Below are 15,231 nucleotides of genomic sequence, written 5' to 3' on the forward strand. Positions count from 1 at the left end.
ATATAGGACTTTATGTCTTTTTCATACAACAATAGCTTTTAAGTATGAAAATAAAATTATAAGTTATATTTTAAATGAGCCGGAGAAACTGATGGAGAAACAAGCTATTATCACAGTTACATGTGTCAGATGACAAACTATTGTTTTGTATGACTTTTTTTAACAAAAGGCAAAAAAAAAGGAAAACTTCGGGAAGGAAATAACACTTCTCTCCAAATGAGTGGTCACTGGGAAATTGAAACTAAAAATAGAACTACAGTCAAAAGTATTGTTATGCTGCATTTTAGTTCTTCTTAGATATGTTTATTAGCATAAAGGGTTTAGGTTTTAGTATTGTGCTTAAAATTAAAGGCCACATTATAGAGAGTTAAATTGGGGTACTTTATTAAAACAATCCATGTTTGCAGCAGAAACCTTACTTTTTTATATTATACTCTTTTTTTCCCCTGTTTTTCTTTCTGAACTCTCTGGTCAATTTATTGTTTGATTGCTATCAGTTTCCTTCCTTCCCTCCTGCCTTCCTGCCTTCCTTTCTTTCTTCCTTCCTTGACATCTTAATTACTAGTTTAAAAGTATTCAAATTTAAGATATCCAAAACTGCACTCATTGGTCTGCCAAATTTGTTTCCTGTTTGTATTAGTGGTGCCATTATATTTCAAATCACACAAAATCAAAAGTTTATCTTTTCTCTCTACTTGCCCCTTACATTCCTTGAATCCAACCAGTTAAAATTCTCCAACAGCTGTCACTGCATTTAGTTTTAAGTCTGTCCTTTCTACTGTCCTTCCCCCTCCCCCCAGCCAGCAGGATCCTCTGTGACCCACTCCTGCTTAGCTCCATAACCTGTCTACCACCACTCTTTGCCAAGTTTTGGCTTTATTTCCATTTCTTCAGCCTACAAGCTTGTTCCCACGCAAGAGTCTTTGTACCGACTGCTCCTTCTGCTTAGAACATCCTCATGACCTGGTTTTATTTATTTATTTTTTTAAATGTTTATTTATTCTTGAGAGAGAGACAGGGACAGAGACAGAGTATGCGTGGGGGAGGGGCAGAGGGAGAGGGAGACAGAATCCGAAGCAGGCTCCAGGCTCCAGGCTCCGAGCTGTCAGCACAGAGTCCGACGCAGGGCTCAAACACACAAACCGTGAGATCATGACCTAAGCCAAAGTTGGATGCTTAACCGACTGAGCCACCCAGGCGCCTCACGTATGACCTGGTTTTATAGGTCAAGAACACATCTCATTGATGAAATCTCATTCATTTGTTGGTCTGTTGATTGCTCACCCTGCTAGCACACTGTATGAAACTGGAACTATCAATCTTGTTCACTGTATCCCCAGCACCTAAAGAAGGGCCCAGCATATACCAAGTGCTCAATACATATTTGTTGACTATATGAGTCAGTGTCAGTCCCCACAGCCTATTCTTCTTGCCTTCTATGGTTCTCACAATGTTCTCTTCTTCTCTATTCTGTCATCACTGTGGCCCCATTCTATCCAATTGAATGTGATTTAATTCCCTAATAGCCACATTAAGAAAATGACAACAGGTGAAATTAATTTTTAATAATATATTTTACTGATCTCTCTAGGTCTGAAATACAAGGGTTTCCAACATTTGGCCAATATAAAAATTATTCATGAGATATTTTACATGTTCTTTGGCACTAAGTCATCCAAATTCATTGTGTATTTTACTCCTACAGCACACCTCAGTTCAGGCTAGCCGTGTTTCAGCTGCTCAGTAAGCACATATGGCAAGTGGCTTTCATCCTGCCTGGAGCAGCCCTAGCCAATGTCCCTGTTCTCAGACAGGCCGTAACAAAAAACCTTCTTCTAAGTACTCCTTCTTTCTGTTTATTCCCACTTCAGTTTCCCCTTGAGAGTCATGCCAGATTAATCCTCCAAGTACACAGCTCTTGGGTTGCACTCTTCATTTGAAATCTCAATCTCTCACCTAGCAGAGCCCAGATCTACAGTCGGCATGGAACATCCACTCTGCCCTTCAAGCTGTGTCTGCCAACATCCTCTTTAGGCACCTCCTCTCACCATTTTCCAACCCATAGCCTTCCCTCAGGTCGATGCTCATGGCACTCTCCATCTGGAATGCTTGTCCCTTCCACCTTTCTGTTCTATCCTTTCCAGTCACAATCCTACTCTCCAGAAGTCATTCTATAAAACCCATCCCGATAGCTTCAATCTTCTCTGAAGGTCCATAATAATTTGTGCATGCAGTTTTTACAGTATTTTGACATTCTGCTTCATGGTGTAACTATTTTTTTCAAAAATTAAAGTATAGTTGACATACAATGTTGCATTAGATTCAGATCTACAACATACTGATTCAATTTCTCTATACGTTATGCTATGCTCATCACAAAGTGTAACTACAATCTGTCACCATACAATGTTCTTACATTACTGTTGACTATATTTCTTATATGGTACCTTTCATCCCTGTGACTTATTCATTCCATAACTGGAAGCCTATACTTCCTACTCCCATTCACCCATTTTGCTGCCCCCAGACTCCCTTTTGGCAACCAATATTGTAGCTGTTTTAGATATTTTAATCTCTCCTATAACAAACTTTTCAAAAAACATGAGTGCTTTGTCTTAATTTCTTTTCACATAATAATATGCTTTACATGTAGACAACACCTAACAAATACTTCCTAAAAGAACAACACACATATCTGAATGAATTTCCATTGATTATCAAACTTTCTATTAGACTTACTCATAAAGTTGATTAAAGACACCAAGAGACAAGTTTTTAAAACCTCTGGGCCTGTCTCCTGGGCTTTTGCCAGGGGGACAGCCAGGAAGAGAAATGTGACATGGTCTTTTTTTATTCACTGTACACCCTTCTCTGCTCTTTGCAACTTTACTACAACTCCCAGAAAAATGAAAAAGAAGAAATTTTCTGTAATTATTTCTCAGGCAATCTCTAACATCTTCTAATTTTAGAGATAATAAATCAACTAGAATGCTTTTTATTTTGTCTGCAGATCAAATTTACAAAAGCATAGTTTAGACTATTAGTTCTGTGCTCCCAGAATTTTTAATGCATTCTTTATTGGAAAAAACCCAAACAAACAGAGGTGTCTGGGTGGCTTAGTTGGTTAAATGTCTGACTCTTCATTTTGGCTCCACTCATGATCTCATGGTTCGTGAGATTGAGCCACACGGCTAGCTCTGCGCTGACAGTGTGGAACCTGCTTGGGATTCTCTCTCTCCCTCTTTCTCTTCCCTTCCCCCTCTCTCAAAAATAAATAAACATATTTAAAAAAACACAAGAAGCAAAGAAAAATATTTTCCTGAGTTGAGTCTTCCGCAAATCCCACTTAGGTATCCAAGAATGTCATGTGCTTCACCACCCTGTGTCATCATCACTCCTGTTGAGCAGAACATTTTCTCCCCATATTTCCATTTCCAAGGCCATATCTGTCTGACTGCCCATCTGTGCCATCAAAAGCACATGTATATGTAAGTCATTTTTGCACTTGTACTACAGGGGGCAAAATGATCATTTACAGAACCTTAGCATCCTAGATTACATTCTGGGGAAAGCATTCCACTTGCATACATACCCCTGGGCCTCTTTCTCCAGGCTCCCCTTTTTGAGCATCACCCTGTGGGGAAGAAAAAAAAACTCAGTCAAAATTCCACAGCCCTACAGAGTGACTGATTGCTCAATAAAATGCTCGGAATAAAATTATTCCGAATTCCCAGATTAATAGGTTAATCCAGTGGGGAAAAAATCTTTGGCTTTCACCATTGACATTTTCACCATGGAGTCTAGGGAAGAAAATCGCTGTTCAGATAGCCTTTGCCCTTTGGAGTGAAGCCAGGTGCATAGGGTGCAGACTCCAGATACATTTTCATAGCTTAGGCCTAGGTTTGCTTCTCAGTTTAACAACACAGCCCTTGTTCTCAAATGCAGGATTGTACCCAATCAGAGCCAGGCACTCTGGCTTTTCTCCAAGGGGCTTTGGAATGTTTTCCAAGATGTCCTTAAGAGTAATTGCTTGATTTCGGCAAGACTTAGGAAAATATATGATGTGGCACAAAATTACAAGCCAAATAAGTGAAATGTAAACATAAATTTAAAACAGGTATTTAACAAAACAAAAAGAAGACACGATGGCATCATTTCGGACTCACATGATGAGGAGGTACAGTTGTGAGTGTTGTAAAGCTGCTCGAGGATTCTTCACATTCCCTTTCTTTTTTTTTAATTTAATTAATTTTTAAAATTTCATCCAAGTTAGTTAGCATATAGTGCTTTCAGGAGTGATTTCAGGAGTAGATTCCTTAGTGCCCCTTACCCATTTAGCCATTCACCCTCCCACACCCCCTCCAGTAACCCTCCGTTTGTTCTCCATATTTAAGAGTCTCTTACGTTTTTGTCCCACTCCCTGTTTTTATGTTATTTTTGCTTCCCTTCCCTTATCTTCATCTGTTCTGTGTCTTAAAGTCCTCATATGAGTGAAGTCATAGGATACTTGGCTTTCTCTGACTGACTAATTTCGCTTAGCATAATACCCTCTAGTTCCATCCTCATAGTTGCAAATGGCAAGATTTCATTCTTTTGATTGCCGAGTAATACCCTATTGTATATATATGCCACATCTTCTTTATCCATTCATCCATCGGTGGACATTTGGGCTCTTTCCATTCTTTGGCTATTGTTGATCGTGCTGCTATAAACATTGGGGTGCATGTGCCCCTTTGAAACAGCACACCTGTAACCCTTGGATAAATACCTAGTAGTGCAATTGCCAGGTCATAAGGTAGTTCTGTTTTTAAATTTTTGAGGAACCCCAGACTGTTTTCCAGAGTGGATGCACCAGTTTGCGTTCCCACCAGCAGTGCAAAAGAGATCCTCTTTCTCCACATCCCCGCCAATATCTGTTGTTGCCTGAGTTGTTAATGTTAGCCATCTGACAGGTGTGAGGTGGTATCTCATGATGGTTTTGATTTGTATTTCCCTGATGATGAGTGATGCTGAGCATTTTTTCATGTGTCAGGTGGCCATCTGGATATCTCCTTGGAGAAGTGTCTATTCATGCCTTTTGCCCATTTCTTCACTGGACTATTTGTTTTTTGGTGTTGAGCTGGATAAGTTCTTTATAGATTTTGGATACTAACCCTTTATCTGATATGTCGTTTGTAAATATCTTCTCCCATTCCATTGGTTGCCTTTTAGTTTTGCTGATTGTTTCCTTTGCTGTGCAGAGGTCTTTTATTTTGATGAGGTTCCAATAGTTCATTTTTGCTTTTGCTTCCCTTGCCTCCAGAGACGTGTTGAGTAAGAAGTTGCTGTGGCCAAGGTCAGAGAGGTTTTTGCTTGCTTTCTTTTCAAGGATTTTGATGGCTTCCTGTCTTACATTTAGATCTTTCATCCATTTAGAGTTTGTTTTTGTGTATGGTGTGAGAAAGTGGTCAAGGTTCATTTTTCTACTTGTCTCTGTCCAGTTTTCCCAGCACCACTTTCTGAAGAGACTGTCTTTATTCCACTGGATATTTTTTCTTGCTTTGTCAAAGATTAGTTGGCCACATGTTTGTGGGTCCATTTCTGGGTTCACTATTCTGTTCCATTGATCTGAGTGTCTCTTTTTGTGCCAGTACAATACTGTCTTGATGATTACAGCTTTGTAATACAACTTGAAGTCCAGTATTGTGATGCCTCCTGCTTTTTTTTTTTTTTTTTTTTTCAAGAGTGCTTTGGCTATTCAGGGTCTTTTCTTGTTCCATACAAATTTTAGGATTGTTTGTTCTAGCTCAGTGAAGAATCCTGGTGTTATTTTTTAGGTATTGCATTGAATATGTGCATTGCTTTGGATAGTAGTGACATTTTAGCAATATTTGTTCTTCCTATTGAGGAGCATGGAATATTTTTCCTGTGTGTGTGTGTGTGTGTGTGTGTGTGTGTATTCTTCAATTTCTTTCATAAGCTTTCTATAGTTGTCAGTGTGTAGATTTTTCACCTCTTTGGTTAGGTTTATTCCTAGGTATTTTATGGGTTTTGGTGCAATTATAAATGGGATCGATTCCTTGATTTCTCTTTCTGTTGCTTCATTGTTGGTGTACAGCAATGCAACCGATTTCTCAACATTGATTTTATATCCTGCAACTTTGCTGAATTCATGAATCAGTTCTAGCAGTTTTTTGGTGGAATCTTTTAGGTGTTCCATATAGCATATCATGTCATCTGTGAAGAGTGAAAGTTTGACCTCCTTCTGGCTGATTTGGATGCCTTTTATTCTCTGTGTTGTCTGATTGCAGAGGCTGATTTCCAATACTATGTTGAATAACAGTGGTGAGAGGAGACATCCCTGTCTTGTTCCTGACCTTAGGGGGAAAGCTCTCAGTTTTTTCCCATTGAGGATGATATTAACGTTGGGTCTTTCATATATGGCTTTATTATCTTGAGGTATGATCCTTCTATCCTTCCTTTCTTCAAGGTTTTTATCAAGAAAGAATGCTGTATTTTGTCAAATGCTTTTTCTGCATCTGTTGAGAGGATCGTGTGGTTCTTGTCCTTTCTTTTATTGATGTGATGAATCACATTGATTGTTTTGCAGTTATTGAACCAACCCTGCATCCCAGGTATAAATCCCACTTGGTCGTAGTGAATAATTTTTTTAATGTATTGTTGGATCCAGTTGGCTAATATCTTGTTGAGGATTTCACATTCCCTTTCTTTGACAAGCAAGTAATTGGCTTTCACGTATCTAAATACTTTAATGCATCTAACTTATTCTCTTTTTCATTACCTCCCTAAACATAGTTTCAGAAGTGCAGTTATTGGGTTAAATTCTGAGTATTTGAATACATCTTATGTAGTACCTAATTGCTTTCCAAAATGTGCCAAGTTACCTTTGCAATGAACAAACCGCCCATTGCTATCACTAGTTATTATTTTAATATCACTGTGCTAACTGCTATAAAAAAAAAAAAGACATTTTTTTAAATCTGAAATACACAAAAAAGCCACCCCAAACTATGTGAACTAGAAAATTGCTCCCCTCTCCACACAAAAACAAACCAACAACCCTGGACTCCAAAGTTTCTAAAATGTGAATAATTAATATTGAAGGGTACCTCATTATCTCTTTTTAAGTATCATTCACTATACAGTGAAAATATTCTTCTACTTCTTTATTTACTGGTTTTAATTCCTTTCTTGAAAATTGTTGGTTCCTTTTACCAATTAATTATTAGTGGTTTGATATTTCCTTATCTGTTTTATAAAGTCTTTATATACTATAGAAATTAACCCAATATCCATTGTATTTAAAGCAAATATTTCCCTGTTTTCTTCTTCATTTTAATTATTATTTTTCATTATATAGAATTTTGCCATAAATTTTCACATAGTTGTATCTCTCCTATGACTCTTTTCATCACTCTTGAACTTGGAAGATCATCATCTGAAATATTATCTGATTTTTAAAAAATTAACCTAGAATATTTTTTTATGGGCTCACAAATAAAAGAACTAGGGAAATGCCTGAAGATGGTCTGGGAGTAAGAGATACTTGTTTTTTCTATTATTATCATAGGTCAGTTATACATAAAATGGATCTATAAAAAACATAAGTGCCAATATCAGTTTCATATGGGATATGTATTAGTAATTCATGGAACAATGTAAAAATTAATTGGGTCACCATTATGTAATTACCAATTTCTATTTGTTCAGTATCCCTATGTTTCCTAGATTTATTAACTAAAATGGTCATATATTACTTAGAATTTGTAAATGCAAGCTAACACAAACCAGATAATATGGGAAGTAAACATCCTGTAGTCTTCACAGAAATCATCATATTTCCGGCAGTGACAAATAGTACAGTTCTCTTTTGTTTTCTTCAGTTTTGTTCTTTAAATGAATCTAGAAAGAGATACATTGGTTTATAATGAAAGCTGTTTATTTATTTACCGGGTTTCCTTTTGGTCCTCGTTCACCTTTGATACCTGGGTTTCCATGTGTACCCTGAAGGCAAAGGGAAAAATGATTGCATTAAGCAGGCATTATATTCATTTTTTACACATTACAATAATTTCTGATCAGTTTCATCCCATAAAATGAGGGAAGACTGTAAAAAAACTTAACCTACCAAGCAGAGATTTACCTGTATTCTCTCTTTTACTAGAAACAAGGAAGACTGAACTGTCTTGAAGAGGTAGATTCTCTAGATTTGCTCAAAAGAGGACAATGTCTCTCTCTCCCTAATATCCAAGGGATAATCTCAAAGATGAGAGAAGAGGGGCAACCTGGGTGGCTCAGTCAGTTAAACGTCCTACTCTTGATGTCAGCTCAGATCATGATCCCGCAGTTTGTGAGATCAAGCCCCATATCGGGCTCTGTACTGGCAGCATGGAAACTTCTTGGGATTCTCTCTCCCTCTCTCGCTAACCCTGTCCTTCTCTCTCTCTTTCTCTCTCTCTCCAAATAAAGAAACTTAAAAAAGAAGAAGAAGAAGAAGAAGAAGAAGAAGAAGAAGAAGAAGAAGAAAAGATGAAAGACCTGGCACAAAAAGAGACACTCAGATCAATGGAACAGAATAGTGAACCCAGAAATGGACCCACAAACATGTGGCCAACTAATCTTTGACAAAGCAAGAAAAAATATCCAGTGGAATAAAGACAGTCTCTTCAGAAAGTGGTGCTGGGAAAACTGGACAGAGACAAGTAGAAAAATGAACCTTGACCACTTTCTCACACCATACACAAAAACAAACTCTAAATGGATGAAAGATCTAAATGTAAGACAGGAAGCCATCAAAATCCTTGAAAAGAAAGCAAGCAAAAACCTCTCTGACCTTGGCCACAGCAACTTCTTACTCAACACGTCTCTGGAGGCAAGGGAAGCAAAAGCAAAAATGAACTATTGGAACCTCATCAAAATAAAAGACCTCTGCACAGCAAAGGAAACAATCAGCAAAACTAAAAGGCAACCAATGGAATGGGAGAAGATATTTACAAACGACATATCAGATAAAGGGTTAGTATCCAAAATCTATAAAGAACTTATCCAGCTCAACACCAAAAAACAAATAGTCCAGTGAAGAAATGGGCAAAAGGCATGAATAGACACTTCTCCAAGGAGATATCCAGATGGCCACCTGACACATGAAAAAATGCTCAGCATCACTCATCATCAGGGAAATACAAATCAAAACCATCATGAGATACCACCTCACACCTGTCAGATGGCTAACATTAACAACTCAGGCAACAACAGATATTGGCGGGGATGTGGAGAAAGAGGATCTCTTTTGCACTGCTGGTGGGAACGCAAACTGGTGCATCCACTCTGGAAAACAGTCTGGGGTTCCTCAAAAATTTAAAAACAGAACTACCTTATGACCTGGCAATTGCACTACTAGGTATTTATCCAAGGGTTACAGGTGTGCTGTTTCAAAGGGGCACATGCACCCCAATGTTTATAGCAGCACGATCAACAATAGCCAAAGAATGGAAAGAGCCCAAATGTCCACCGATGGATGAATGGATAAAGAAGATGTGGCATATATATACAATAGGGTATTACTCGGCAATCAAAAGAATGAGAGGATGGAACTAGAGGGTATTATGCTAAGCGAAATTAGTCAGTCAGAGAAAGCCAAGTATCCTATGACTTCACTCATATGAGGACTTTAAGACACAGAACAGATGAAGATAAGGGAAGGGAAGCAAAAATAACATAAAAACAGGGAGTGGGACAAAAACGTAAGAGACTCTTAAATATGGAGAACAAACAGAGGGTTACTGGAGGGGGTGTGGGAGGGTGAATGGCTAAATGGGTAAGGGGCACTAAGGAATCTACTCCTGAAATCACTCCTGAAAGCACTATATGCTAACTAACTTGGATGTAAATTATCTAAAAAAATAATTAAATAAAATAAAAATAATAAAATTAAAAAAAAAAAAGAAGAAAATATGAGAGAAGAGAGTGCTCCAATCCTGTTCCAGAAAGGCGTTTTGTTTTCCTATTCTCACCGCCATAAAGCTGGCTTTTCTGAGAGTTTTTAGGGAGACTCAGTAAATGCTAAATGACATAGTTTTATGTCTATCTCTATTAAAACATGGTATGTTACAGCATAGGGAATATAATTAATGGTATTGTAATAGTGCTGTATAGTGACAGATGGTAGCTGCACTTGTGGTGAACACAGCATCATGTATAAACTTGTTGAATCACGGTGTTGAACACCTGAAGCTAATATAACATTGTGTGTCAACTCTACTTCCGTTAAAAAAATGGTACATTAATCTCTAACAATTTTGAGTGACTAAAATTGTCAGATTAGCTCAGCAACTAGTAAATTTTCTTTACAGTTCATTCTAAAACATAATTGAATATCCCAAGTACACCTTCCCAGAAAACCTCTTGGTGTAATAAACATAAATGAAGACTTTATAAGAAGGGGAAGTTTAAACCTTTGCTTTGGCCAAAATCAGCTTCTACTGGCTGCCACATTATCCTATAACATATCTAACTTACATTTTGGAGAAAAAAAATAAAGGAAAGACCCTCCTGCTTTCTAATGCCTCAATTGATAGAATGGTTTGAAAAAATATAGTCTTTGGACCCAAGTCTCAAGAGAAAATGTGCACAGTCTAAGCAATTCATAGTACACATTCTGCTCCCTGCCCCCAAATACAAGCATTCGTTCAAAAACTGTATCAATGCATTTTTGTGAGATATGTCCACTGGGCTTATGACCTCAAAGGTTTGAAACAACATAAGTAAATGGAATACTGAATGAGCAGCATGGATGCATCAGAATGAAATGTATTAGAGAAATATATAGTATCTCTACCATTGTGATGTTTTTTCAAGTCCCTTCCCAGTACCTAGATGGTACCTTCCAGGTGTTAGGCCAGAATATAAAGGAAACACTCCTTTTGGGATTATTTTATCAAGTATTGAATCATCATAGTAAATCCTGCCTTTAACCTTTAGTTGCCAAGTTCCATTTCACAGGATTCACTCTAATCCCCAAAGCTTCCTGACCAGCTTCCTCCCTGAGAGGCCCACACAGTGTTGCTCTTGGATACATGTGAAGTCACAGTTAGCTTCCAGAGAGATCCGTGTCACTTGTTCTTAGGTGGAGTGGGATAAAGCTTTCCCTAAAGCACCAAGGATTTGTATGACCTTTTTCTTTGTTTTCACTTCAGTGTTGAGAAATTCTGGCCCCAATTGTCACATCAGACGTGATCCTGAAATATCCTTTGTGAGAACAGCTTCATCATTTTAAACCAAATCTGCCCTCAGTTCAGTTCAGGTCAGGAAAATCCCAGGCCTGTTTGTAAGGACAGAGTGTATCCCTTTAGGAATAAAAGAAAAAAACAGCATTTCCGTGTTTGCCGCTATTTGCACACAACTGCCTTTCTTTCTTTCTTTCTTTCTTTCTTTCTTTCTTTCTTTCTTTTTTATTTATTCTTGAGAGAGAAAGAGACAGAGCATGAGCGGGGGAGGAGCAGAGCAAAAGAGGGACACAGAATCCAAAGCAGGCTCCAGGCTGTCAGCACAGAGCCCAACACAGGGCTCCAACCCATGAACCGCGAGATCATGACCTGAGCCAAAGATGGACGCTCAACCGACTGAGCCACCCAGGCGCCCCACAACCTCTTTTCAACAGCATCAAACAGTCCTGCGATTTCAAGCGTCAGTAGAGCAATCATGACTAGGGCTTCCTGACTTGACCGTAAGTTCAAAGTAGAAACATACAAAATTTTAAAAAAAGTGGAAACATACTCACAGGAGGCCCTGGATCGCCTGGATCCCCTTTCTCACATTCACAAATCTTGTGTTCACACTGAGTCAAGAATGAAATCCAATATTAACACATAATGAAATGCAGCATTTCAAATCTTATTCCCTTGAAGAAATTTTACCAAGCAAATTTATGGAGTTTTTGCTCTCCCTTTTCAAGTCTCCTAGGCTAACTCAGATCTGGTAAGAGCCAGCTAATAAAGTATTACTAAACATTGCCATGGTTAGATAAATTAGACCTCCCACCAAAAATATATGTATAACATCTAGTTGCCAGTTAAAAGGGAAAATAAACATTTTCAGTGGATTTTTGGAATTTCTCTTCTATACAGTACATCAAAGCTCAATAACATACAAATATCAAATATTCCTTTAGTCAAAAAGGAAAACATGTGGCATACCATATTTTATCAATTCTAGGATGTACATTTCTCCTTATTTTAACATGTCTGAAATCAGAATGAGTCTTATTTGAATCAGGCCTGATCATAATGAAGGTGTTATTTTCTGCACATGTTCTTCAAAACTTACAGAATGAAATGGAAGAAAACTCCAGAGACACCACTTGAGCACACTCAAGAAATGCTGCATCACCAGTGTTTTTGATGGCGCACAGGCTGATATTGGGGGGAGGTGGGAGGAAGGGCATCAATGACTCAGAGACAAAAAGCCATGCAGAGGATTTAGACTCTGAATGCGAAGAACTTTTCGAAATAACCAATTTAGTTTGCTTCTACTTTTCCTTATACGTATGTACAAAAGTGATACAGGATTTAAAACTCTATGTCTAAATAAATCTAAAGGGACTCTTACCATAAGTATAAAATCAAGAATTGTAATTTATAAGAAGTTACTATATCACAGCTTAATTGGCAGGGTCCTTTCCTATCTCAGTGGTACACAAAACAATGGTGTCTCTGACCATTCGATGAAACATGGTGTTCTGCAGGGTCTGGTTGGCTCCTATTATCCGTACATTTCCTGATGTTTAATAAGCAGTTTATCAAACAAAATTCGCATGTTCCAAACTCTGTGTTAAGAAACACATATGCAGTATAGAAGTCCTCAGCAACATTGTGGACTTCGATTGTGCTAAGCACTATCCAAACGATATTAGCCAGCTTCCTTTGCCACTTGGTATGGTTGCCACCAGCAAGAAGGAGAATGAGCTTAAAGTCAATCCCTGGGCAGCAGCAGGAGACTCTGAGCGGTGTCTCTGGGCTAGGAATCTTGGCTAACACACCTCCCAAAGTGAAGGATCCCCACGAGTAGCTGGTATCAGAGACATGCTTAGAATAAAGGAAGTGTTACCAAAACAAGCAAAAACTATGCCATTTAGTGGGGGGGGGGGGGGGGGGGCACCTGGCTGGGTCAGTTGGTGGAATGTGTGACTCTTGATCTCAGAGTTGTGAGTTCAAGCCCTGCATTGGGTGTAGAGATTACCTAAAAATAAAATCTTTTTAAAAAAATATGCATTTTGGCTACCACTGATTTCTAAAGTTACTCTCTAAAATCATATTAAATATTTCTTACTTTTTCTAAATTTTCCAATCTGCAGTAGATAGAGCAGCATAAAAGAAATCAGATGGCTGCCTCAAAATTGGCTCATTTTAGAAAGAATTAAGCATTTTTGTTTAGACACTATCTTCTAATGTGAATTACAATGCTGATTTGATTATGCAAACTTTTAGAGTTAATTCATAGTAATCAAAGCATGTGGTGCTTACCTTCTTTTCAAATAAGATATCCTAGGAGGGAAAAAAGAATAAAACATTAACTCGCTTCATGGTTCTGCTTCCAGCTTCTTATTAGTCTTAATTATTCTCTATGGGATATGCAATTTTCAAGAAGAATAGCAATTCAGTCTTTTTAACCTTATAAAAGCAGTAGAGCCTCCCAGCCAACCTCCCAAGGAGCACTCTGAGCCATATCACAAGAGACAGGAAGGGCACTAACATTAAAAATTACTCTTTTTTGAGGAGCTTTATCTTGTTACATCCTATGTTCTAGCTTTTGTTTTCTTAATCAGCTCTCTAATCTCCATAATTTGGCTACAAGCTTGATCAGTCATCATAAAGACTTTTCACTTTTCCTTATAAAGACTTAGCCAGAATACATAATTGTATGTTTTCTCTACTTTTATTTTTCCATCCCTATCCATACATGCATTTTTTCAAACATTAAAACATTAAGTTTAGCGTGATAATTTCATGAAATACCAACAAGCCTTTGAAGTCAATCAGGTCCAGACTCTCATTTTGCCTCAAGGAAACTTGAGTCTGCTGTGCTGTCACTTGCCCAATGTCATACACTTGGCTGGAGCTACCTGAACAAGTTCAAGTGGTACTTTATACTTACCCACACAGTAATGAACTAGCCAGAATATTTTTCAAAATTCCTTTAAATTCACAATTTTAGAGAAATTCACAATCTAGTTTTTGTCTAACATCTTGACCTACTTCCGCTGAATGAGGTACTGTCTGATGAGGGCACTAAGGCCACGTCCGAAGCCAAACATGGGAAGGAAATTAACCAATGCTTACAGATGAGAGAATTGTTTTCATAATGTAGAAATGATGTGTCAGATTGATGCCTTACAACTGAACCTGAAGGGTTAATTTCATATGACAAAATAGAAAATGGAAATAAAAAGCCCTAGAATATTTGTTGCAAGATATTAAAAATGAAGTGGGCACCTGGGTGGCTCAGTTGGTTAAGTGTCCAACTCTTGCTTCTGGCTCAGGTCATGATCTCATGGTTTGTGAATTTGAGCCCTAGATCAGGCTCTGCACTGTCAGTGGGATTCTCCCTCTCCCTCTCTCTCTGCCTCTTCCCAGCTCACATTCTTTCTCTCTCTCTCTCTCTCTCTCTCTCTCTCTCTCTCTCTCTCAAAATAAATAAATAAACTTACAAATAAAATGATAAGAAATGAAGAATGTAATGAGGAAGTTAAAGATAAGTCAGAGCTGTACCTTTATGGAGGATCCCACATCCCTTTAGTTTTATTTTTACTTTACCTTTATTTCCATACAAACTAATAATACAGAGTGAAGATGTAGCAAAATGCTTTAAGCAGTTCTAGGGATCTAATAGGAGGACAAAATTAGGCTGAGAATTAAGCATCGTCTGGAGTTTTTACCCTGTGTCCACCATGAACTAGCTGTGTGGCTTTGGACAAGACACATAAGCCTTCCAGGTCATTTTCCAAAAATACAAAAAATAAGAAATTTTGACCATGGGGTCTCAGGAGCTGTAAAACTCTGGCCACACACCCTATTTACAAAACTCAGAATGGCCTTTTGTCCCTTCCTTCCCCCTCACTCCCCACCCTCCTGATTTAAAATAGCCAGCCAGTATAAATTCAGGCTGAAAGCAGATGAACTGCTTGTATCTTTATGAACTAACAGGTCATGTGGAGAAATGGGAATTCAGATATAC

The 15,231-nt window shown here is 38.0% G+C and overlaps 1 protein-coding gene across 1 annotated transcript in view; it reads right to left on the bottom strand.

The window, feature by feature from the left end:
- Positions 1-15,231, bottom strand: part of COL28A1 (collagen type XXVIII alpha 1 chain) — a 174,579-nt gene that overhangs the window by 149,721 nt on the left and 9,627 nt on the right. Inside the window, exons 4-7 of the mRNA XM_042918489.1 lie at positions 13,521-13,541; positions 11,780-11,836; positions 7,951-8,004; positions 3,593-3,634 (exon numbers count right to left, since the gene is read on the bottom strand). Of these exons, the coding sequence (XP_042774423.1) occupies positions 3,593-3,634; positions 7,951-8,004; positions 11,780-11,836; positions 13,521-13,541 (174 nt within the window). The remainder of the gene's footprint in view (positions 1-3,592; positions 3,635-7,950; positions 8,005-11,779; positions 11,837-13,520; positions 13,542-15,231) is intronic.

Source organism: Panthera leo, chromosome A2 (genome assembly GCF_018350215.1).
Source record: "Panthera leo isolate Ple1 chromosome A2, P.leo_Ple1_pat1.1, whole genome shotgun sequence".
Taxonomy (NCBI): domain Eukaryota; kingdom Metazoa; phylum Chordata; class Mammalia; order Carnivora; family Felidae; genus Panthera; species Panthera leo.